The sequence below is a fragment of the Falco rusticolus genome, chromosome 12 (assembly GCF_015220075.1).
Source record: "Falco rusticolus isolate bFalRus1 chromosome 12, bFalRus1.pri, whole genome shotgun sequence".
Lineage (NCBI taxonomy): Eukaryota > Metazoa > Chordata > Aves > Falconiformes > Falconidae > Falco > Falco rusticolus.
The window spans coordinates 23798737-23825718 of record NC_051198.1 but is presented as its reverse complement, the minus strand read 5'-3'; the positions used below and the strand labels follow the sequence as shown (position 1 = coordinate 23825718).

The following is a 26982-nucleotide window of genomic DNA, read 5'->3' as shown; positions in this document are numbered from 1 at the left end:
GTCCAGAACTCCAACTGAGCATGTTGGGTCCAGGATTTAGCCCCTGGTGGCATCTGCTCTAGCAAAAATCACATTTATAATTAAACCTTTACAGTAAAATTAATTTTTTCTTAATTTGCCAGATCACCTAGTTCAGACAGATGTGGTGATATCGCCTGACAAAGAATAAATAAGCAGATAGTAGTTATGGAAAAAGAAATATCTAAGAATTAACAGAGAAGGCTGTTTTTAAAACCATCAGTCATGTGTAGTAACTAATTGCATTACCAGTGTAACTTTGTTAGGGATTAGGCGATTGCCAAGAGTTGCTGGTCCAACTTGTGTAATAATATTTTAGGTTTTTGAAACTGAGAACGCAGCTGTTGTAGGATACTTTTGTGATGCCACAGATTTTACTGGTAAATGCTTTATCTTTTAATATGTGCAATGGAGTTTTGTGAACTTGCACTTAGATGCACAAGTATTTGTGCATGCAAAACCAGGCATTTTAATCTGTTCACAAAATGAGCATCTGTGTGTTGGGAGCTCCACTTTCTTTTCAAACATCTCATTTGCCAGATATTACCAGGTCAGGCAGGAAGAATGCCTGCGGAAGAATGCCTGTATGTATTTAGAGGGGCAGTTCCTACAATGCAGGTCATGATATTTGATGCTAGAACTTTTCTCTCAACCTGTAGCATATGGTTTACTCCGTAGCCATTACATGTATGTAATTGCTAGCATGGGCAGATTTAAGCAATACTCTTGTATTTCTTTTGATGTCTGGTCAGATTCCTGGTCTTTCCAAAGACAAAAGAGAGAAGCTGTTTCTCTCTCAAGCAACCTCCCCAGGTCTGTGCATGTATACAGCCCCAAATACATGTATCTTTTATGGTAATTAGCGATCTCCTGGCTTTGCTATGTCTCTCATCTTTTCCATTTGGGAAATCTCCAGTCAGCTGTCTTACAGTCTCTTTTTACAGTTAAACTGCTTCCATGATCCACGATCAGGTGTCACTTCATACTATAATACCAAAGTGCTGAGACCTTCCTGTGTACATAATAGTTTACATTGATGGAAAACTGATATACACCCACCCCCCACCCCCCTCCCCCCTCCCCATATCTCCTATCCAGTAAGATGTTGTAAAAGGTTAGCACTAAACTTAAAAGTGCCCTACCCATTGTGTGTAAAAACCCAAAATAAATAATAATTAAATTCACACAGACACACACAAACAAACCCTGTGAAAGTCAGAGGCTTAAAGTAACTTTCAGTAGCATTTGATCAGAACTTTAGGACATCATCTTACAGTGGTGATAGCAGAACTCATACTGTAACCCAGCTCTTTGTTTTCAAACCCCAAATTTCCACGGAGGGGAAAATAAACAGTGCAATGCAAGAAATGCCAAAGAGAGCATTTGGCTGAAAATAGCAGAAATCTGGAAAACTTCTAATACTGTATTTTCTATGATGTAAATTGATTGATTCTTAGCTTGTTAAATATATTGGTGTTGGTATTTTAGTCGAACTCCAGAAATTATTTAAATGCACTGATTTCTCTGGCTTGCTTTTTCCTCTAGGCATAATTATAAGATATGAACTTTACATGAGAAAAAAATTAACACCAACTGAGAACTTTGTTCCTCCTGAAATTCGTATTTTCCAAAGCAGTGGATGGCTCAGTCCTCAACCAGTTATGGAGTCTCCTAATGAAAATGCTCTGGCCCCACCGCAGACCAGTACCGTAGTCACTGATCTGGAGCCATTCACAGAGTATGAATTTTATGTGCTAGCAGTAAACATGGCAGGTAGCGTATCTTCCGACTGGGTATCAGGAAAAACAGGAGAGGCTGGTAAGTACTGGTTTGAATTTTTTTGGTACAAATGAAAGGAAAAACTGAATTAGAATGTATTCTTAATTTTTTTCTCCCAATAAGCTGTGTCTAGTGAGGATTCAAATAGGGATAAATACTCATTTTTTAACTAATTAAAGGTAGATCAGATTATCTCAGAACCAAGCATGTTAAGCAAAAGCATTTTCTTCAACATAAAATATTGTTGAAGAAAATAATCCCTGTCAATTAACTCAAATTCCAAAACTACAAGATTGCAAAATCCACCAAGTACTGTTTGAATTCTCCATGGTTTTCCCAGTTGCTACTTATATGTTTTTTAAAAGGGAGAAAACATGACATTTTTTTTCTTTTTTTTTTTTTCCTACAAAGATTATTTTTTTTTTGGGGAGGGCACAAATGTATTAACAGTTGATGGGAATCAGGAATGTTGTCCAAGAAGGTATTGTATTCAGAAAGGAGGTTCTAATGAGTTTTCCTGAACTGAGGCTTTGATTTGTTTAGAAAGAAATTCTTTTGAAGAACTTGAGAGGGTTACCTTTTCAAAAGTATTGTACTTGAAACTTTTCATATGTTTTCACGGAGGCCAAGTGTCAAAATATGGACCATTTTTTCAGAAGTTTAACCAGTTCACAACAACTCTTATTATGATCCCTCTGTTCAGATTTTGAAAAGGGCTTGCCACTCGATATATTGTTTGAAATAACAGCTATTTATGTCAATGCTTTCATTAGAAATCTAGGGTTTATAGGCTACAGAGCCCATATTTTGCAGTTAAGCTTCTCTGTTACATCACTGATGCTTTTGTTTGCTGTTAGCTTGAAAATCATGTCCTTGGTCGTTTGCTCCTGCAAAACAGCAGGCTAAACTAATTCCCATTTCAAAATGAGCCTTTGTGCTTATCTGTTCTTAAATACTATATGTTATAAAAGTGTTAAATTGTATTTGGGAAGAGGTCCATTAGTGTGGTTGTTTGTACGTAGCAAAAGTGCTATGAGTTGGTATCTTATTATTACAGAGTAATCAGGTGGGGATTTAACTGCAGTGCAAACAATCCTTTTACAGATTTACTATGGAAGACAGGGGAACTGTTTTGTAAGAAGTGAGAGACATGTTAATTTCAAACTGGCCTAGCAAACAAAATTGCTTTTAAGATGCTGAAGTATTGAACACTTTTTGCTTTTATCAGTTTTTTCCCAGGTTGCATGAAGTTTTTGTCTAAGACCTTTCCATTTGTATGTACTTTCCTACCTGCTACAGTGGACTTTGGTGTTGATTAGTATTTCTTTGAAGACATAGGCAGAACTTTATTCTGCATTCATGGCCGGGGTATAAAACAGGAGAGTGAATGGTGGGGGAAATACTTTTTATGTACCATCAAAATAATATGAAAATTCCAGTTAGACTTGAAAGCAAGGTTAAAAAGAAAAAGATTGTCTGAAATGGTGTTCCATAACAACAGTGAGAAAGCTTGCCTTACACACATTGCTCACTTCTTATGAATGTTATTTCATTAACTTTATTTCAGCCCCAGTATTCATGCCATCTCCATCAGTATTCCCTCTTTCACCATATTCCCTCAATGTGTCATGGGAAAAACCTGGAGAAAACTTAGCAAGAGGAGAAGTGATGGGATACAGCATCAGTCTGATGACTGAACAAAGGTTCTTGCCACCATTTCCCCAGGTATTGTTAGTTACATTGTTTTTCCTGAGTGGTAATAGTAAAATTGGTGGTCTGATGTGCTCCCTGACATTGAGATGAATTATTTTCCTGATTCACTGTATATCCCCTGATCTAATTTTTTCACCTATCAGTTCGAGCGCTCAGTAATGTTATACACTACTTTTAGGTTTTAAGTTGTATTTCTGAGCTGACGCTGACTTGTTTTCAGTAGTAGGTGAGATTCAGAATTGGGAGGGGTGAGATTGAGCAGCCACATGTAAATTACCTTGACTTCACATGTTCTGATTCTGTATTGTTGCTGTAGTTGCTGATATGCTTAAAGCCATGTTTTGTAGAAATCTACTTTTTTCATTAAGAAGGTACCTGTCTGGCTTCCTGGATAATGGACAAATCTTTGAAGTGGGGAAACTTAAAACAGCAGAAAACCAACTTTATAAAGTCTAGATATGTGACTTCAAAATACTGTTGTAAATTCTGGGTGACTGGGTTTGGCAAACAAATACCATGGCAGTAGAAGTAAGCTAAAATCTTTGGAATGAGCAAAGAAACATGACAGGTAATCAGAATGTGGGAGTGGATCTGGTGCTCTGATACTGTATTTCTCTTTTCAGAGCTTATTTTGTCTTTCAGTGGTACCACAGATGGGCCTCAGTTTATTTGTCTACAAAGTGGTGATATTACTGCTCTTGGGGCTGTTGTAACAATACATAAATGTAAATTGTTTTTAGTCACAGGCTTGCAGAATTTTTCATCTAAATAAACATCCGATAAAAAAAAAATTATCTAAAATACAACAGTTCATTCAGTTCCACTCTCTGATAGCTTAAAGTACTGCTAAAGTAAAGCAGATTCAAATGTCTGTAGGTATTAGTCATTCTCCTCCCTCCCACCGCCTGCTAATCATGTCACTCATTCAATGGTGGTCAGGTTTCACCACTTAATAGTGTCATCTCCGTCATCTGGATTATAGCTGAACTGTTTGTAGTGATAACTGCACCACCACACAGTTTTATGAGGCAATAACTTTGTTTCCTCATTTATCCACTCAGGAACTGGCTTATTACCTCATAAAACAGTGTGATGGGAAGTATTATCACCTAAATCCTAGCTTGTTCAGAGTCTCCAAAATAATCCTTTCCCTCTTTGCAGACTTTCCCACAACTAAATGAAGGAATCTGCAAATTCAGAGACAAGTTTCTTATTAGCGAACGTGTCATCTATTAGCAGGAATGAAAAAAAATTATTAACCAGCCGTCATCTTCCAATCTGTTTGGTTTGCAGGTTTTGCATATAGCTGAGGCTCATGAGCTGTCCTACGTAGCAATGGGATTAAAACCTTACAGGATGTACAACTTTACTGTTACTCTCTGCAATCAAATTGGTTGTGTAACCAGTGAGCCAGGCATGGGGCAGACCTTGGCAGCTGGTAAGGAAACGGCCGGTATCAAAGTGCAAAGCTGACACAATTTGCTGATGAATTCCATTCAGGTGACCGTAGTTTGATGCATAGTGACAGGGCTAGATGTTGTATTAATACAAAGTGACTTGCTTAATTATTGTTTATCTTGACAGATTAAACCCAAAATATTTTCAATGAAGGTTTAAGGTACACTGTTATGGCAATAGGATTTGTCTATTGAGCTCTCAATTGCAAGTATATATATTTTTGTTCCTGTTTACTTAAATGGTAAATGTACGTAAATGTGGCTGAACATTTATGGTGCTACGAAGTTGTTAATTTGTTGTTGGGGTTTTTTGTGTGTACATCGTGTTTGCACAACAGTGTGTGTAAAGTGCACATGCTGTGCCAATGCCTTGCTTAACGCATGAAGGAGGAGTTGCATGGTTTTTATATGAAACTCTAACATATGTTCGTGGTGTATTTGTTAGTCTAAATCAGAAGCAACATATGTGCTTTGGATCTGCTTTTTTGAAAATAGTTATTTAGCCCCTGAAATTTATGAGATTTGGCTTTCTAGGTATGTATACTCACATCCCTACAGAAATAATGTTTAAGGAACTGCATATCTGTGCCTGTGCACCTTAAATTTTTAGTCTTGTGAGTTAATTTCAACCATGTATGTCATGGATTTCAAAGGTACTAACTTTCTACAGATTTAGGGAAAATAAGCATCAGTACAGCACAGAGATGGAAAAAGCCTGTATTTACTTTGAGGAAAGGACTGGCATGAGCTCACTTCTTAGACATCAGAGGATCAAAAGGGTTTTAAGAGAGAAATTGTTAGGAAAATCAGCTTCACAAGTCTCTTTATTCGTGGAACGAGGTAGTCAGTACAGCTCTTTAATATTGTAAATACAAGCTCAAAATCCATGCTGTGTGACATCCTGGTGGTCACCTGCAGAGAGCTGACTACTTAACATTGTGGTTTCCTTTTGTATAAGCATTTAAAACACATCAATTACTTTCACAATATTAGCATTTTTAGTTAAACAATTAGTGGTGTTGTCATATGGATGTTGTGATGATGATCTTTGAAATTACCTCTCTTATATTATTTGGCCTCCCATAGGAAAAAATCTGAAAGTTTCTGCTGTGCAGAATATTTTCCTAGGCTCCTTGGGCTGTATTTGAGTTTTCTGAATTCCATCAAATCCCCTCTGTGTAATCAATGAAGAGATACAGGTGCTTCCAGACTCCTCCAGCATAAGGAGTTGCCCAGAGCCAGTAAAGAGGAATCTTTATGTACATGAACTGAAGTAGAATTTAAGCTGTTGGGATATTACCTCTAGTCTGCCCTCTGTTCTTCATCTGTTTATTTAATTGTCTTTCCATTTGTTCTCAAGTAGAAGATAGATGATTTGTTCCTTGATTCATCATACCATCTTTATGTTTTAGTGGGCAAAGATTGTTCTGTCAGTCTTCTCTCTTGCTAAATTGCTGATTTCAAAATTTATTTTGTTTCCCTCTGCTACATCTTAAAGTGTCCAGCTGGCCATCTACGGAGCCTCCTACTTGTATGAGTTTGACTTTATTCCATACCACACAGCCATGTAAGGAACAGCGTTCCGATCTGCTGATAACCATGGAAACAAATATAGCCTAAACTGCACACCTTATTACTACAAATGATCCAACACTGCATTTATACATTTATTAAAAGATTCAGAAACAATAGCTTAGTTATGCTTGACAGCTTGTTTATGACCATCTCCTCCCTGGTTGTGTTAATACTTGGAGACCTATCACATTAGAGAAGACAGGAGAATACAAAATAGAGTAACAGACACATCCCCATTTATTAGCTGTTTTGCAGTGTAGCCTTTTCCTGCTTACTGTTGTAAGCCTTGAAAGCAAAGAATCGATCCTGTATTTGGTTCCTTTTATGTTTTTAAAGCGTGTTAATGTTTTAAATTTTGTCAAACTAAAGAGTAAAACACTTCAATTTTGCACACAATCTTGTCTTCCACCATTCACACTTTTAGTTTCTGGAGAAAATCTAGGGGGTTTGTGTGTTCGGGGGTTTTTTGTTTGTTTGTTTTTGGTGTGGGGTTTTTTGTTGTTGTTGTTGTTGTTTTATTAATTTGGGTGGGTTTTTTTGGTGTGCATGTTGCCTTTCATGAAGTTCTGTAAAACTGTGTTTCCAAAAAGAATTTATAAAGAAATGCTACTTAATGTGATGACATTTAAATCAAAGCAAGTTCAAACTTGAAGTCAGAAGAAAGCAGTCCCTATCATTTGTAAAAATAGTTGATCAAATCTTAGTCCATTACTATCCTTTTGTGTCATTGAATGGTGCAAGATGAAATTAAAATTGCCTTTCTAGGACTGCTGAGGAGTTCTTTTTTGTGAAGGAATGTCTTTCTGGCACAGAGACAGCCTCCCTGGCTGGATGCCAGTTCCCCTCCATGCCCTGGCAAAGGGGGCTTTTTGGAGGAAGCCTTGACTGAAATGTGCTCCAGCGTGATGGTCCCCTTGCATTGTAACACAATCCAGGAGCTTTGAATTGCGTTCCAAGTTGGGCTAGAGGTTATACTGAATTAGAGTAATTCTTCTTCTCTGATCCTGAGGAGGATAATGGAAAACGACGTCTACTTCTTCCATGTGTGTAGTGTACTGATTTATCACACGGAGCATTTAAATCAATGGGTACCTTGAAGACTGTGATCTTGGTGTGTCCAGCTGATGTATATTATTAAGGAACTTGCTTTTGGAATTGCCAGTGCCTTCAAAAATTTGCTACTAAAAGTCTCAAGTAATTTTTAAGTTTTGTTCATATCCATTAGGTTAATTTGAGGACTAGCTATAAAAAAAAACCCCAACCACCTCTTCAAGATCTGTCATTCTTCTTTTTCTCTGGCAACATGGTTTTTTTTTTTTTATGCAATGTAACACAGCAAATAAAAACAAGGGCAGAAACAAGGGTGTGAAATCATTAGAAACAAAAATGTTGAGGAAGAAAATTAAGATGTTTTGAGAGAAGATTTAAAAAACAAAGAAAAGAGACTTCTGCAGTCGGGGCAGAATTTAGGGGCAAGACCTAAGGGAACAGAAGCATCAGAAACAGTCTGCTGATCTTTCAGTGAGAAGTCTTTTGGAGCATAACTTAAAATTGGTTAAAATATTCCAGAAGCAAATATAACAAGTGGATCACTTCTACCCTGATTCAGTATAGGCATCTGTACTGGGGGTATCTCATGAGTAGCTTTGCAGGAGGCGAGTGAAAGAAAACTAAAATCAGCCAGATGTCCTTGTGTCTGTCAGGCTGGCAAAAAATCTTCTCCCCACCAATATATGCACACATGATATTTGTAAATGGCAATAAAAAAAAGGATGATTAAGCCAGAAGAATGTGAGGGGGAGAGAGTGAGGAAGCAAAGAAAATAGAATTATTTGGAATGGATTTATTTTATAAAAAAGCTGTGTGGAAGCTGTCACAAATGCATATGAAACCAGGAAGAGGATTAGGTGGGACAAATAAAAGAACTTGCACAGGTAAGCCTGGTGCGTGATCAGCTCCAAAAATGGTAAAAAGTGTTGGAAGATTGATGTTATGGGGTAATGCAGTATTGGGGTGAAAGATCAAAGCAAACATGTCAAGGCAACAGAAGAAGAGAATTAACCCATCTCAGTTACTCAAAGAGAAGGTGACTGGACAGAAAGAGAACCTCAATTTGGCATATTCAGATACAAATACACAAAAATTTGGCTTTTAAGGACTCAAAGTGTTTCATACTTTTTTGATTGGTCTTTTAAATAAATTAAGAAGATGCACACTGCACAATCCTTGTGGTAATTTAAATAGTTTTCAAGCGCTGCGCTATTCTGCATGTACTATTGGAAGCCATGACTGATAGATGAGGGAAAAGTACCCTTTTAAGACTTTGAAAATTTGGAATCCCATTTGAGATTCATTTTTGTCTTTGTTACCCAAAGATCATCAAGTGGAACTTGTATGTATGAAACTGAAAGCAATACTGGACAGCAATTATACATATTTTATCTTAACACCTAGAGACACATTTTACTTTATTCCTTTCTCCAGGTTCTGCTGAGTTTAAATTCCCGTTTATTTTTGAGAATGGCTTTCAACCTGTTGTTGTTACCAAGTCTTAGGCTATTTTTTTTATTATTTTCAGACTCTCTTTTTGCTCTGGTTTTATCTTGTGTAGGATTCTCCACTGGTACCTTGGAATCTATAGAACTGTAGTGGCTGGTACCTGTGAATGACCTGGTCCCTTAAGTGTGACTTTTTTTTTTTTTCCTGACAATGTGTTTGCATAAAATTATGAATTACTTGCACTATTCTTTGCAGTATCTACCAAGACAAAACATGCATGTTTTCCAAATTTTTCATTCAGCCAAAGAAACACCTTTTTATTCCCATCAGCTTCTGACATTTCAACAGGATGGAATTAGCTATGTCAGTGCTTGGACTAGTACAATTTCTTATGCTACCCTTCCCAGATCAGATAGCCAAAGGGTGCCTTAATCTATACAGCTGTGTTTCATTAAATACTGTGTGGCCAAGCTCATTTCTTGTAATTAAGTTCATCTTTCCTTTGCCCTTATTTTTTTTTTTAAACTTCGTTTTATAAAGCATTTTTTAAGACACGCTAAGTATGGCTTTGTGATTGCTGCCATTTAGCCCAGCACATTGTATTCCTGATCCTTTGCTTTTGATGGCAATTACAGGGTTCAGAAGCTAATTTGTAGAAGATACTCTTCCAGCATCAGCTGCATCTGGCTTCTTGGCAGACTTCTCAAGCAGTTGTATTGGTGGCTTTGGAGTTGCCTCTGGGTTTGCTGGGGTAATGATGCTGATGGGTTTTCTGGGCTGTCTTACACTCGATGTCGTTTTCTTTTTGATTACCCTTTTAATCTGAGTAATTTGCCCATTTTTTCCATTCATGAATAAGGTCCAGTGCAAGCCCTTTTCAAAAGCCTCGACCCATTTGTCAAGACAGCACAGCATTTGTTTATGCCTGTCATAGACTGCTTTTCTTCAAAATTCTATGCCTCAATTTTAAAATCACAAATACATTACTTACTACCTGTTTAATGGGTATCTTTTCCCTTTGTTAGGGAAGAGAAATACAAGGGCCATTTGCCGCTGGCCTGGAAACACAGATTGTTTTGCATGCATGTACATGTCTCTTCATTGTGAATAGGACCCAAAGTGATTAAACAAGCACTCTTAATATGTTAATTTATAATTTTAATTACAACAATCTTGTATATATAGTCATTAGTGAATACTAATATAAATATTTTTCTATCTTTTTATTCATAATGCATAAACCAATCACCCAGTTACTTCTCGGCAGTTGCCTGTTTCCGTTTCATAATACAATCTTTGTTCTTAGTTATGAATGCATTTTGTTCGTTCCTGTCTTGAATAATCCCTCATTAAGCTAGTCACTTTCTGCTCCATGCTAAAAAGGAAAAAATTATCATGCAAATGTGGCATGCCATATTAAAAAGCACATTACCAAACACTTTTGTTGCTGTCCTTCAATTAGTTTCCCTTCTTTGAATTTAATTTCATTTGTTGTTAAACTACTGACTTGATGTATGGACTCATGAATTTGAGGCTGCTGCCAAGAATGTAGCAGGAAAAAAATCAAAGCCTCTTCAGAAAGCTGCAGAGGCAAAGCTGAAATGAATTTGCTTCACCTTTGACAAGAACACTCGAGCAGCATTGGAATCCTCTGATGATTCAGCTTGGCTAATTATCCAATTATTTATTTCAAGAATAAAGACACTGTTTTACAATTAGAAAAGTGTAAAGTAATCTGAGAAATTTTGTAATGACAGATGACTTAAGTAACTTCTGAGATAAATAGTATCTGCTCAAACTTGTCTTGCCAAGTGTTCAAGCTGTAGTTAAACTGCTCTTTGAGTTTCAGGAAATGAGTAGGGAGTCAAAAGTTATTTGTTTCTTTTCCCCTACCAACCACATACTATACTTCAGAAAAACGCTCGGTTTGTTCTTTTTCCTCTGTGTCAATTTTGTGAGGTTTTTAAGCTATGTTTAAGTTGCATTCGTCTTGATTAAAAGCTTTTGGTTCAAAGCAATACTTTTTAATTGCCTAATAATATAAGTCGGTTCTTAGGAAAGAACCGTGCATTTAGGAGTTCATTTGCAATATAACTGAAAAATTCATTGCATGGCAGTAAAACAATTTACTGTTAATTGCAAGGAGAAGAATTTGCTGTACCATGCTCACAGATTGCCATGAATCATGCAGCACTCCTAGAGATTTATAACAGATGTGTAAGTGGGATGAATTAGCAGGGTTTAATAACAGAGACACAAATCATGCAGACTTCAAGGAGCTTTAATTGATATACTAGAATGTGACGGGCATGAATCACTCAGCCATTCAACAGCACTGTAACATATGGTCAGCTCAATATGCTGCATCTTAAATCGGTTGGTGAGTCGTTGGTTGTCCCATATGGTGGAAGCAATATATTTTTCATGATTTTTAAAAAATACTCTATTACATCTATTTTTAAAGAAATATGATTGTAGCATATGTTATTGACTTTTCTTTTGATGTCCATTATGGGTGCTTTTTATTCTTTTTTGAGGAAGAGTCCAAAATGGACTCTAAAGAATCTTCTGAACAATCAAAATATTGTCAGAAGGCATAAGAATTATTTCTTGACTCATTTACTGCTGAAATGACTTGTACTGTTGTGAAGCGCAGAGAAAGAAAAGATCGTAACAGAAATGCTATGGCAATTTCAGGGTCATCTGGGCTAATAACTCGTAGTAAAAATGAAATGGATGACCAATAGCAAGACGTGTAACTTTACCTGCAAGGTAAACTCCAAGATGAGAAAAAAACCCTATTTTCTTTACGTTTTTGTCCTCCAATTTGCTGAACATTTCTATTTTTATTTGTACATATACATTTTGAATCCAACTGTACAATAATTAAAAACTGCCTGCCTACTTTTTGTTACCGTTACTTTCCTAAGCTATTCAGTGGCTAATTGAAGGCTTCTGTGGATGGGTACACAAATATCTACCTCCAGTTTGCTGAGCAGTAGTTATTCAAACATATGTAAGCCTGTTAAATTTAGCTACAGTGTAAATATGTTATTCCTGGGACAAGAATCTGGCAGAGTATGGAAAAGCTTTAGCAGTTGTATTAGTAAACCTGACAGACTTGAGAAAGGAGTATTGTATCCTTAGAACTGTGGCTGCCAGAATTTAATGTCAACAATTAAAATTTATTTTGATCCTTACCTAGTGTTTATTACTGTTTGTATACACAACAGACCTTACTAATACAGAGATGCACTATTAGATGGAATTACCATCTGTTCAGAGCGAAATGCTGGCATCTGTCTTCGAGTCTAAAACTAAAATGATATTATTTCAAACAAAACAAAATTAACTGCTCTTTACTTACCAACTTCATTTTTGTGTACATGTGTGTGCATAAACACATGGGAAAGGCTTATTTGTAATGACCTGTGTAGCAACGTCTATATTTAGATATATGACTTCAACGTAAGCTGTATGGACCATCTGTCTTTATTGGTCTTTTTTGTGCCCTCTTCTACACAATGGCATGCAGCAATCATGGGCTTTTAAATACTGTTTTAGCTTTATAATACATTAAATATGTATTATATAGCAAGACATTAAAACTGCATAATTAAAATATACAAAATGTGACTTTGAATCCACTAAAATGTAGTATGCTCATTATTTTGACAGATGTGTTTTAACAGAACGTGACTAAAAAAAATTAAATAGATAAAATTATAGTCGATTCATCTTTCAGAAAGTAGCTACAGGTACCACAGTGACACCTTTAGGAAAATATATACTGTATCTTTTAGTCTTGAATATTTTTAATTTCAGCATTTAGTACCCTGCTGGGTTAGTGTCACAGATGTATTTTCAGACCTCTCTGTTCCTGGGCAGAGTCTGGTTTTTCTGTTGTGGTGTTTGTTTTTTTTTTTTTTTTCTTTTTTTTTTAAACTTATGTAACTTTTTATGTACAGTCTTTCACTGTCTTGATGCACAAGAGTTCTGAAGCATTGATGAGACTGTAGTTTAAATACTAATGTTATAGTAAGGATGTTACTTTCTGAAAGGCTAGGCTTCTGTTCCATATATCACAAAATAATAAATTGTGTCATGCCAGTGTTTAATGCGTGTACACAGTGCATTAACTGTAACTGTAGTACATTTATTTGTGCTAGAGGAGACTTGAAAATGATTAAAAAATCAATACTTCCCTGTCAGAGAAGCAAGTGTTACGATGCATTTAAGTAGTTAATTGCATAAGCCCCATAAAAGCTTCAAGTTTGGGTATCAGAGATGCCATAATTATGGTCCAAGTAACTGCCATTTATTAATACAAGACTTAAAGGAAGATACGGTTATTGTCATGAGTGTTAGTTAGCTGTATGCATTTTAGAAATAATGAATTTTAGCATTTCTGTTTTACCATCGGTAAGCTGAACTGGAGGGCTCAACCTCTTATGTTCACATTTAAAATGCTGGCATACACTAGCTCCCTCAAAGGTGAAGTTTTGATTGTTAAGCCATGTTTTCTATTTAAACTTGTGCATTAATACCACAATTCATTAGTGCTGTGCCCTACTTATGCAGGAAAGCTTATGACCTCACGCTGCATTACTTCAATTTTGACATTGTAAATTTCTACCATAGTGTGAGATACTAATTAGATTGTGAAGTCATAAGTGATGCCTAAGCAGGAATTTACAGCACATAGTGCCGTTGGCAGTTTCCCAGTTCCCCCACTCCCTGCTTTCTCCAAGAATATTTATCAAGTTAGAGATAGAAAGGCGAGGGGTGGGGAGGTGGGGGGGGGGTGTGTGTGTGCGCGCGCGAAGTAATGTGTTACAGGCAAATAGGAAAAATGAAAAATATGTTAATGATCTTGGAAATGCGCAAATGTTTAAAAGGATGTTATTAATTCGTTCTAAATGAAGCAGGCTCTCCTTCTCTAAAAGAACTTGCACTATGTACAATGCTGTGCTGTGAAGTAATATGTCAGATTGTGAAGGCCCATATTTTAATTCGGGTTTTATTGTTCTTGAAAGGCGTTTATTGCTCTTTACTATGTCATTACGGGAGCAAGTAATTTTTACAAGTTGGCATTGTATTTCACTTCCCGGGTACAAATGAAGTTTCTGTTCTCAATTCCTTTATCATGGGAAGAAGAAAAGGCTAGATAGGTGGGTATGGATTCTACGGGTAGTAGTGTTCTTGTACGTCCCCAGATGATGTCTTTTATTGTTTCAGTGATGGTCCATTTCTTTCCCACCTGTATGGCCACCGTGCCATTATCCAAACAGGTCATGCTGCCCTCCAGTGGCTTACTGTACAGTATTAGAAAAAACACCCAGACAAACAAATTTTGTCCATAACTCGGCTATAGACTGACCAATGCTATTGGAATGTTTAAAAGAATATCAGGGTATTGGTTTTAATGGTAAGAGGATCATTGTAGTAACATAAAACTCTCTTATGCTGATGCTTTCATGTAAACAGCCTTGTATGGAGTCTTACTGTGCACCAGTGTGGGTGGAAGAAAGTTAGAGAGGATCATTTTCTCGAACTGAATGATTATCTGAACATATGCTAATGTCTTGTGTGTGCATCATAAGGAAAACAACCTGATGGGCCTTTAGTATAGCGGACAGATAGCTGTTCTGCTCCCATCGACGAGAAGTTCAGTGATGAAACGCTTGTGTTGTCACGTACCATACTACTGATACGTAACAAGAGTTAATTAACTCTTCAGATTCTTTTTTGGTCTTTCACTCAAATCCAATGCTGAAAGTCATACAGGTACATGCTTACAGTGTGTATGGCATGAAAGGCTAATGAGGAAGGAATACACATAAATATACTTTTTATGGAGACATTAATTTGGGTTGTTAAAGACTATGAAAAAACAATTATTTTGGATACAGTACTAGACATATTTATCCAAAGCCTGAATACAGAAATAAGGTATTTTACATATTTATCCAAAGCCTGAATACAGAAATAAGGTATTTTTTGTGGAATTGAAAGTAAATTCTTATAAAGATTAAGATTTATTCCCCCCTGCCCCCTTAAACTTCTATGGATATCTGTATTTATTCTGAAGGTGATCAGAAACAGAAGCAGGATGTTTTGCAAAAATTATCTTATGTGCAATAAATAATTTCCTAAGCGTTACGGACAATATCATCTAGGTAATTTTTTTTTTTTTTTTTAATGCACAGCTCCAAGAAAACTTAGTGTCCCTCGTGTTGAAGGAATAAACAGCACAATGGTAAAGATAAATTGGAATGAACCTGAAGAACTTAATGGGCCTTCTCCCATCTACCAGGTGGAGAGGATGGATTCATCTTTAGCTACATTGAGTGCAGAAGTAATGAAAGGGATCCGTTTCCCAGGAAATGGATATTACAGATTTGCTAGTTCCACTCTCCCTGCCAATACTTACTTTACAGGTAAATGAGTTTAAATGACTTTCGAAATGTACCAGTGGTACTCTGCATTTGTTTTACCATTTATTATAATCTGCTATATAATTTTCATGGCAAAATCTGTAGTTTTTAATTTAAGAGCATAATGTGATTGTTAGTGATGTATGTGCTATTTTGATTTTCACATAAAAAGCCTGTGGAAAATGTTATTGGACATGTGGGATTTGTATTCCCTTGCCTTTAGACACAGAGATGTACGTGATGGTGAACGTTGCTGCATATTTGACTCGTTTCCTGGTGGTAAATATAAAAGGGATATTATTTATTATTTTGGGATAAGAACTTTTTGATTAACATGCTGTGAATACTAAGGCATGTTTTCTTTGGTACCTTTTTGAGGATTCCTGAGGTTGCGTGAGCACTCAAAAAGTGCTCTCTTCTGTGTTCAGCACATTTGTGTTGTGGTCTTGTTTGTTTTGTCAAGTGAAAAAAGGAGCCTGCCGATCTGACAGAAGTCTGCTGTTTCTGGGCCTTTGGGTATTATCTCCTCTCTTTTTTGATTAGCTATTTATTTTGGAACTGGGAGTTCTTGAGATTAAAGCAGACCAATTATCCTGTGTTCTGCGATTCCCATCATTTGCTGATGTCTTCACTTCTGGGATAAAGCAAAGATATAGACAGTATGTTTTCTGGGAAGATGAACCTGGCTGCATGTTTGAGATGCTGTAGAGGCCTGTAAGTGAAATATTGCATTGGTGTGGTGAAGTATAAGTGTTTAAAAAAAGAAACGGCAGAGCTGAAGATTATTTATTTTTTTTAAAGTATATGAAAGGCATGTGTGTTTGTGCGTATATATATCTCAAGTCATGAGACTGACAGCACCAAGGGGAGATCCAAAAGGGACTAGACAACAGTGAGAGCAAGCATTAGATGGCATGCTCATGGTGCGAAGGCCACACCACGATGGCCTTACACAGTGGCCTAAGTTGAGACACAACTTAACCTGGCACTAAGCCTTGTTTGTGAAGACAAGTGAGTGCTGTAAAAACCACATAGCATTGTTGATATGCAAAAGAATGCCAAAGATTTGAAGAGTGCTCAGCTGACATCTCTTGTTTTCAGGGTCACCACAGGTAATTCTGGCGAGGATATGTGAGCACAGATATCTTGGTACTTGCAAGTATGTGTGTGCAAATTCCGTTTTTGTTTAAAACAAGAATCACGTTCTTGCCTCTCTATAATGACTCTGTGAACCTGATTAAAAAAAAAAAAAAGTTGAAGATCACTTCCATTTCTTTTCTTGTGAGGTGCTTACTTGACTGATAGTCAAATAATAACAACAAGTGATAATGTGTTAGTTAAATATTGAGACCATGTTGACTTGCAAAACCTGTCTGTGCGTGGGAATCTGTAGGAGCAGCTGCTGGGCTCCTTTCCTCATCCAAATTGCTCTATGGTTTTCCTGACATTGGAGTTGGTACACTTTACTGTATATTTAGTAGAAGACTCTTTGATGTGTTTCTTCTGTTGTCAGTTGTGATGATCTCAACACCAGAGGAATTGTGAGCTGCAGTCTTTCTCACTGGAGCTCCAGTCAGCCACATCACTGCAGTATAGTTAAATAGTTTAATTCGATAAAGAATTGGGAATATAACTGAATTTCCTGCTTCTCATCAGAAGTCTCCAAGAGTGCTGAGGAAGAGGGTGTTACACTACTGGGATTAACATACCTGTCTATTTGTAAAGAAGCAAGCCCAACACTAATCTACCCGAGTGCCAGTTCAGTCTGGGGTTCAGTTTTGCTCCATAAACTGAAACTGAGGCCATGAATAAGGGTTATTGAGATGGCTGAAGTGATTTGAGAGCGTTGGACAGACAGGTTTGGAGAAGATGTTACAATAGAACTGTTTTCATACTGGCATCTGATGGCTGATAATGCTGTGTGGATAAATATAATTTATTATTGCTTTTGATTGAGTTCTTTCTTTTCAACCAGCTGTTGGTCTGAGTACCTGGAGATGACCTAGAACAGGCAGACACTTAAGGGAATGAAAGATACTCTTTAATTGTACTCTGCACTTGTTCTGTTGTTGAGACCCTCTCTTATAACCCATCTCTGAAGACAAGCAGTTGGCATTTGTGCTTTATAGATGGAACAGCTTTAGTGTGCATGCAGCTGTGTACATTTTTGACACAAAAGTGTGCCAGCTTGTATATGTCAGTCAGCAGACTGATACTTCTTAGTGCGTCTGGGATCTCCCACTGCTAATCCAGAAAAAGATAGATCAGTTTATTTGTTGCTAATAAATGCCGTTGTCCTCACTAGCTCCCTGGCGGGTCTTACACTCTGAGGTGCAAGTAATGGGGGCAGATGTATTATCTGGGAAATTTTCCAAATTAATCTTAAAAAAAAAAAAAAAGGCAATAAACACTGGCTACACTAAGCAGTGTCCTTCTGTAACAGGGTCTCCAGCTGCACAGGAAGATGTGCTCAGAGTACACATTAGATGAGGAGAAGTCAGGTAAAGAAAAGGATTGTTTCTGCCAGAATTGTACACATGCAACTTCTCCGTTCTTCAAACAACGAAGAAGTCTTTTAGGCATCTGTAATATCATTTCCCAAAACATGCAGATGTGATTTCTGACAACTTGAAGAGGTACAAATAAGTATTAGGTACAACAGTTTACTGTATCTATCAAAATACCACCAGGCAAAGGAACTGTTAGTGTTCTTGTTTTAGCTAAGGAACTCACCTGTCTCTCATCACTCTGAGGACTGGAATATTCAGGGTTTTATCTTCGTATCTTCATGAGACAGCCAAATGCTATCATTCTGATTTCATAGATGGGGAGCCGAAGTTCAGATTCTACTTGATGCAGGAGTTTATACTTCAAAGGCTCTCTGGAAATGGCTGAAAGGTTTTACAAATTAGTTATATTGTGTGGTTTGCTTTATCAGTACAGCTTGTGTGATGCAGCCACATCTGGTCCGGAGTTATAATGCTGCAGTAACACTGGTGGGTTTGTCTTTCTGGTTCTCTCATAGTCAAGAGATACTGTCTATTTTATACAGGTGTAGGCAAGCAAGCTTAGAGTTCACAGAACTGTAAATAGCCAGGTGTCTAAATATCTTTTAAATTCAAATTGTACTTGTATTATCTCTTTAATGACTAAGTCTAATGGCTAGGTCCCAAAGAAACCTAAGGGTGAAGGTGATGAGCGTGATGTCATGTTAACCTGGCTTTCACTGCTAACAAATGGGTGAGAATAGTTTGCTCTGCAGGGAAATTAGGGTCATCTTGTACTTTCTAGCAGATGTATACCGAGGCTTACCAGTAAGGTCCTTCAAGATCATTGAATGAAATCCATGGAGAATAGCATGCTGAAATGTGTGTGTGTGAATATCAACAACAAGCCAACAGATTAACTATGAAAAAGAGTTTTTCCTCAATTCCTTTTTGCTCCTTGGTTGAGGGTTAGGACTTGAGTTGCCTGAATGGATGAAATAAAAACTGATATACGAATTCTGAGCTGTGTAAACGAGCCCTGCTTAGGATCAAGTTTTGTTCTAATTTGAGGCACTACCTTCTGTTCAGGATTCATAATGTATAAATATCCCTTGAGCGTAAGGCAGCTTTAACTTTTTGTTTTACAGAGAGTAGGGGATAACATTTTTCTTTGAAAATATGATGCCTTAGGAAAGCACACGTGCACCCTGTTGAATATAGTGGTGGATATTATGCCTTCAAACAGAAACAGTGCCACTGTTTAAACTTTGTAGAAAATCCTGTTTAAAAGCTATTCAATAGTTTTTTCTAGAACAAGTATATAGGATTAAGGTCCTAAGCCAAATAAAGGGAAGTTTTGTTTTCAGGTATTGTTGGGCAAATAGGTGCCAAACTACTGAGTTCTTTGAAAAAGGAGGTTCTGGGTCCGAAGAGCAACTGGTTGAAAATTGAGCCCTGACTATCTGTGGGATATGATGACATCTGAGCTAGGAGTTTCAGGACTGCAATTTACTGTCCTAAAGTAGTCATGGAGTACACAAGTAGCTTTTTGAATCTTTCCTCTGATTGATCCATCACCAGACAGAAAGTGTGTGGCAGAGCTGATAGGGCCTGTTACAGTTAGAAAGGATAGAAATTACAATCAGTTGGACGCATGAATGAATGAGGAAGCTTCTTGACTCCGTGCTATGGAGATATAATTGGGCTCCGTGAAGAGAAACTGAGTATACTTGTAGGGGGTATATAAGAACTGCTCACTGTGTAGTGTCTCAATTGCTACAAAAGAATGAACTCTGAGTAGCAAGGTGGTTGCGTGAAAGGTTTCGTTCCTCCTGACCTCTCAAAATAAGACTACTTTTCAAATACGACATTGAATGTAAATTGACAAATCTGTGGCGTTGTAGTGAGTTTTGTAAATAATATAAATATTCCATCTATGAAATGGAGCAAAAGAAATCCTCTAAGCATGCTTTGTGTTGCTTAAAATACAATTTGAGCTTGATTATTGGAGTTATAATTACATGTCCTTGTGAGAAGGGAGGCCTTTACTTCTTTAGTGATAAAATAATTCCTTTTTTCAAGTGGATGAAAGATTTTTTGTGAAATTTTAAACCCTGTTGAATTAGCTATTACTGTTTTAATATGATTCCTCTTGGATGCTGCTTGTTTAAAAATAAATTATCCATGTAATATTGATCAAAATGCAGTCCACTCTGAAGAAACTTTTGTGTTTGGCCTTGCTTTGGATCCAAGTTTTCTGAAATAGGATACTACAGTTATAAAGAAGCGGGTCTTGCCTGGAATACACTTTTTACCAGCCTCTACGTAATGCGAATTCAGCTCTGTAATAATTAGGAAGTAACTGTATGAGGTAAGATGTTCATATATTCAGCATTACAAGTAGAGATTTTTTATAATGACTTTTTTAGTGTTGTGAAGTGGTCTTAAAAATGTGTATTTAAAAAAAAGATATATCTGGGCTAGTGTTTTTCTGCCATATTCTGACTCAGATACACACACATTTCTCAGAGTGGAGAATCTTTCCAGTAATGATGTTTTTTAATGAGTTTGCCATGGAACACTGCACGAGCATCGTTTACATTTGTTCTGAGCAGAACTGCTGGGAATGGCTGTGGTCATTCAGTGCTGGATCTCCCCGTAGCTCTTCATCACCGTGAACTCTCTTTGCAGTAATATAAAACAAATTCTACTCCCTATAATCTTAAGCAAACATTTCATAGTTAGTAGAAGGTGCAAATATTTTCATTAGTGTATGGAGCTAAATAAACAGGCCTTTTCCAGCATCCCAACAGAAATTTGTGGAATGTGTTATGACTGAATACCAAGAAAATGAACATGATTGGAGGTCTAAAAACAGTCTAAGAGGAAACGCTGAAGAAAATGAAGACTAAAAGGGGACATGGTAATGGTGTTAGAGTGCATAAAAATGGTAGTTTTAAAGAGAATGAACTTTTCTCCATGTCTACTGTGAGTAAAACGCCAATACACTCATAATAGGCTTATAGCAAAGTAGATTGTCTTCTCACAAGATTTTTTTTTTTTCTAAAAGATTCAGGTTAGTTGAGGAAAGAAATACATCGTTGTGAGAAAAAACTGTAAGCTCTGACACTGCAAATTTTAAAGAATTGTTGGATGAGCATTTCTGAGGAATACCCTATGTAAATTTGATTCTGCTTTGGAGTAACTGGATTGATTCTGTGACCTCTAAGAATGTTTTCCAAACATATATCCTATTATAAACTCAGATCAACCCAAGGAAACTAGGAAAATGTTAATTTCACCAAATAACCTTTAGAAGGAAACGGCTTCTCTTTTTGTTTTTGTTGTTGTTGGGGGTGGGGTGTGGGGCAGGAAACACTGCATAGCGTTCTGGTTGACAATTTTTTGTAAAAAGGGAAGGTAACGTGAGTTGAGCAAGTTTTGCTTGTATTTTATTTTTTCTCCTCTAGATATTTTCCAGCATGTCTTTTTGTGACTACTGATCAGGTTTGAGATGGTTAGAAATGAGTTTTAATTATTAAATCAGAACAATATACTAATTTAGGTCGGAAGATAAGTCCTCTAATCCAACCTCCTACTTAGAGTGAGACCAGCTAGACCTGTTTAGGCTTTTGTCTGTCTGAGTTTTACCCCCGTATGTAGTCAAGTACATTTCCCAGTACTCTTCCCGTTTTCAATCTGACCGACCTTTGGTAATCTTTTCCCTCTTATGTCTATGCAGAATTTTCTGTATTTGAACTTGTGTTCATTGCCTTTTGTTCTATCACTATATAACTCCGAGAAAGTGTGTCTCCATCTTCTTTATATACTTCCACGAGGTAATTGGAGAAGACAAGATCATCACCGCCTTCTTCCATGCTTAAGACTGAAAAAACTCAGTTCTCTTTGGCTTTTCTCATATGTCATGTACTTTGGCCCTCTGACTATCTTGGTGCCCCTCCACTGGATTCATTCCGGTGTGCCAGTATCTCTTTTTTTATGCCAGATTACTCAAAACTGTATTGCAGGACTTGGCATTTGCCTTTGCTGAATTTCACAAGGTTTCTGTCATCCCGTTTCTCCAGCCTCTCAAGATTTCTGAATTGCAGTGTATCCACTACAGCCCTCTTTCTTTTTTTTTTTTTTTTTAATTGCCTGCAAATGTTGTGACAATACATTCCATCCTATCACCCAAGATTTATTTCAGTGAATAAAACTGTTAAAGAGAATTGATCCCAGTACCAGTTTCTTGTAAATGCTGCCCACTGGGTTTCATGCTACTTATCACGAGCCTTTGAGTCCTGCTGTTCAGTCAGTTTTTTACCCACTTTTACAGTCCACCTGTGGTCCAACTGTTTCTCCCGCCTGGTGGTGAGGATCCTATGGGAAACCATATTGAAGTCCTTGCTAAAGCCAAGGTACGCAACACCAGTTGCTTTCCCCTTTGGCTGCTGAGCCAGTCCTTTCCTCACAGAAGGCAATCAGGTTGGTCGGGCACAAGTTGCCCGTAATAAATCCACGTTAACGGTTCCAAATCATCATCTTGTCCTTTGTGTCTGAATATGGCCTCCTGCATAGCATTCCTGGGGACAGTTTATGCTGGAACAGTCTGTAGTTTCCCTACTCTATAGACAGGACTTAACAGAAAATGCTATTTTACGCTAAAAAGATGAAGAGAAATCTGACCTTTTTTCTTAGTTTGATTTTATGCACTCTTTGTCTCTCTTCTGGCATTTTTTTCCTTACATAACTTTTTAAGAATCATCCTTTTTTATTTTATTACATTGAACAGAGGACGGTAAACAAGATTTTCCAAGGGAAAAACTGTTATGAAAGAAATTCTTACACCAAGCATTCTAATACTGAGAGAGAAAGGAAGAGAGTGCATTTGTTGAGCTGAATTGGGAGAACACACTTTCTATCTCAGGGAACTTTTGATAGCATCACTCATTTTTCAGACTTCTATATTAAAACATACACTAAAGAGCTCTTGGAAAGCTCTTATTTTAATGTCCTTTCTGTTTAGGTTGTTGCCACAAGACTTCTCCTTAGAAGTTCTTTTAATTTTTTATGCCGACTTCTTACATTTTCTCTTCATGTCTTCACAAAAGAACAATTTGAACCCACATCTTCATCTTCTGTGAAAGAAAGATAAAGATCTTCTGTGTCAGCATCAAGTGTCTGGCTTCAGTAAGAATGGGAACCATTCTTTTTTCTGCCTGAGAACCGTTTCCACAGACATTTTAGATAGAATTTTGTCCTACTACTTAAAATGAATTCACGGTTTCATCTTGAAAAACACATTTATTTCTTCCTTCCTTCCTTCTGAATCCCAAGAAACCTAAAGATAGGGAGCAAGAGAAGAACTATGTATAGAGGAAAAGGAGCGATCCAGCACAACAAAGTGAACTGTGCTGCTTTATGAACAAAACAACTTAAAACATTTTTGAACATGCACAACAGGGACTTAGGCAGCAAATAAGCCAAGCTGATGCTGACCTTGCCAGTGTAACAGGGTAATATTTTCAGTAATGTGAGCTGGTTTTCTTAGGCATGGACATACTTTCTATCAGTATCAAGTATCTGCTTTTTCTGTGGTGTGTGGTTTTTGTTTGGGTTTTGTTTTGTTTTGTTTTATTATTATTTATTGTAGAAAAGATTTATTGTAGCTACTACAAGGGAGGGGAAAAAAAAAAGGTTCTGTATTATTTCTCATATTTACTTCCTGCACTTTAACAGATCAACTATGCAGCACAAGCTTTGACATGCATTTTTTTTTTGCATCTTCTTGGCTTTTGTGCCTAAGTACATTTTTTGCCAGTGCCAGTGTTGCATGACATTCTGCACTGCATGGTTAAAAAACTAATTTTTTTAGCTTGTGCATGGATACTTTCAGAGCATGTAGTAATCACAGCTGTGGAAGCTGTAAAAGCGCGGTAGCTTTTCTCTTGTTACATCAAGCTGCCAGTGGAAAAGCCCTTTCCCAGACTAGATCATAGTTCCTTTCAACTCTCTGCTTGTGCAAAACCAGTTACAGAAATGGATCTTTTGATTATCACAAATATACTGCATGACCTGTACTCTGTAAAACAGCAGTTCTTCCCCTTTTCTCACGACTCTGGTTGTGCTTCTGTTCATTTTGTGCAAACATGATTCACTATTTTGAAATGTATGGGGCATTCCCTCTGCAGGTGATAAACCTAAGAACTAGCAGAAGAAAAGGCTTTTATCAATTATTGTTTAGTTAAGTAATAACTAGACTAGTAAGTAATAGAAGTAGTTACTCTCTACCAAGTTTGGTTTTTTTATAAACTAATCTGAGGGCGTAACTACTGATGTACCAAGTTCTTTTATATAAGATTAATTCCCACCAGTAAAGAATACCTTTATATTTGATGTTTCTTTTGCTTGCTTGTCTTCAAACAAAATGCTGATAAAATTTGGTGTAGGAACTTTGTATAGGAATCTGCACAAAGAATAGTCAATGAATTTAATATGAGTGACTGTGGAAAAAACTGTTTTTTGTTTTAGTATCTAGTCTGGCCTTTGCTCGTGGAGCTCTCTTGTATTTGTTCAGCTCACTGAAGAAGCCAAAGGTGGGATTATATTCTGTGTTTACAAGGGCAAAGAAGGGAAGGAGAGAGTTCAAGGAGATGTTCTGTTCTCTGTGCCTGCTCTGTGTGCAACAAGGATAGTGGGTGCCCTCATATGTGTCTCTGAAAATGAAGTTATGGAAATGCTGTGTTTTGCTTCAGGCATGACATCTTCTGGGATTCTTTTTGTGCTTGTCTGCCGGTAAGAAAAGGTGCAGATGGAGGGACTTTTTGGGAGGGAGATTTAGAGAAATAAAAGTTGCTGAAAATAACAAACATAAAGAAAAAGCTGGAAGGTAGAAACTGCACAAATGCATGAAGTTTATTCAATAACATCAGAAAAAAAAAAGGAGGCAGGGAAGGTGCCGAGCATCTCTTGGAAGTTTTGCATGTGGGAGCACCATGTACTGTGTGTTAAATGGAGGCTCATTTAATTTTAGTTAAAGCAAGGGCTGAATGGTACAGACCAAAGAAAGAACTTGAAGCAGGTTTGAGCATAGAAAACAGTAGTACAATGGATGTTCACCTTTTATAATAAATGTATAAATGCTTCTGGAAATTCTCAGATTCAGATACCTGATGGCACAGAGACAGATGAAAAAAACCTTGACTGTTTCCAATGCTTTTCATTTGCTAGTGTAATTGTGGGTTTTCCATGCCAGTACTTCAGTACTTGTAAAGATTTTTGTAGGATTCTTACATGCTGGTATAGTTGAACTTGTAACCCAGAGCAGTTTTAAAGGGAGGGTTTTGATGAGAAGTAATAGCCAAAAGGAAATATTTCTGCAACTTTGACTTTAATACAAATCAAATACATATCAAATTTCTGATGTTTTTTATTTCTAAAGTCTTATGGTTTTAGTCAGTGCTAGGGCCAGAAAGGCAGTAACAATGACACGTGGTCAAGGTTTTAATTTAAACTAATCATGCTAAATCCTCTTGTGTTTTTAGTGGTGCAGTTATACTGCATCTGCTTGGAAAACATTGGCTAGTCAATATTGGCAAGGATGGCAGGAACTCTATTATTTTTGATACTGCCTTTCTCTTCAAAGTTCTTTCTTAATTCCAAATTATACATGAATCTTGTCTAGGTTTTTTGTCACCCATTGAAGTGGCTGAGGGAACTGGGGCTGTTCAGCCTGGAGAAAAGGAGGCTCAGGGGAGATCTACAGCTCTCTGAAAGGAGGCTGTAGGGAGGTGGGTGTTGGTCTCTTCTCCCAGGTAACAAGCGATAGACCAAGAGCAAACGGCCTCAAGTTGCCCCAGGGGAGGTTTGGACTGGGTATTAGGGAAGTTTCTTCACCAAAAGGGTGGTCAAGCATTGGACCAGGCTGCCCAGGGAGGTGGTTGAGTCCCCATCCCTGGAGGTATTTAAAAGTTGTGTAGATGTGGCACTTAGGGACATGGTTTAGTGGTGGGCTTGGCAGTGCTAGGTTAAGTTGGTGATCTTAAAGGTCTTTTCCAACCTAAATAATTCTATGATTATATTGAAGAAAAACCTGTTTCTTAATCCTTGTAAAGGCTCCTGTATATGGACAAAAGGACCGTATTTTACAGGAAGATACTTAGAATGTGATGAAGTGTTTCGGCATGACAAGCTCTTGTATGTATTAGATTACGTATTTATTTGTTTATTTTGAGGATCTGTTTGTGGAGTTGCACAGGAAGAATCTTATCTGTCCCTCCTATTATTGGATTCATAGAATCCAGGTTGGAAGAGACCTTAAGGATCATCTGGTCCAGCCTCTTTGGCAAAAGCACAGTCTAGACAAGGTGTCCTGGCACCCTGTCCAGCTGAATCTTCAGTGTCCAATGGGGAATCCACCAAGTCCCTGGGGAGATTATTTCAATGACTGATTGTTCTCATTGTGGAAAACTTTCCCCTCCGGTCCAATTGGAATCTCCCCAGGAGTAACTTGTACCCGTCACCCCTTGTTTTTCCTGTAAAAAGGGAGTCTCCATGTTCTTTGCAGCCACTCTTTAAATACTGGAATGTTCTCAAGGCTGAGAAAATCCTGTTCTCTCAGCCTTTCCTCGTATGGCAGGTTTCCCAGCCCTTTGATGATCTTTGTAGCTCTTCTCTGGACTGTCTCCAGCCTGTCTGCATCATTTTTGTATAGGGGGGTACCAAAACTGAACATGATATTCCAGATGTGTCCTGGCAAGGGCTGAGTAGAGTGGGATAATGACTTCTTTATGTCTGCCAGTGATGCTCTTGTTGATGCAACCCGGCATCCTGTTGGCTTCCTTAGCTGCAGCAGTACACTGTTCACTCAAATTGAGCTGCTTGTCCACCAGGACCCCCAGGTCCCTTCCCACAGAGCTGCTTCCCAGCCTGTGCTGCACCTCCTGGATTATATTTTCCCAGGTGCAAGAAGTTATAGTTGTCTTTGTTGAATTTAATAAGGTTCTTGTCTGCCTACTC

The 26982-nt window shown here is 37.5% G+C and overlaps 1 protein-coding gene across 1 annotated transcript in view; it reads left to right on the top strand.

Annotated features, from left to right (window-relative positions):
• The window catches only part of USH2A (usherin), a 390912-nt gene that overhangs the window by 90529 nt on the left and 273401 nt on the right, over positions 1-26982 (top strand). The window contains exons 17-20 of the mRNA XM_037405643.1: positions 1564-1836; positions 3365-3522; positions 4804-4948; positions 15251-15481. Coding sequence (XP_037261540.1) covers positions 1564-1836; positions 3365-3522; positions 4804-4948; positions 15251-15481 — 807 coding nt within the window. The remainder of the gene's footprint in view (positions 1-1563; positions 1837-3364; positions 3523-4803; positions 4949-15250; positions 15482-26982) is intronic.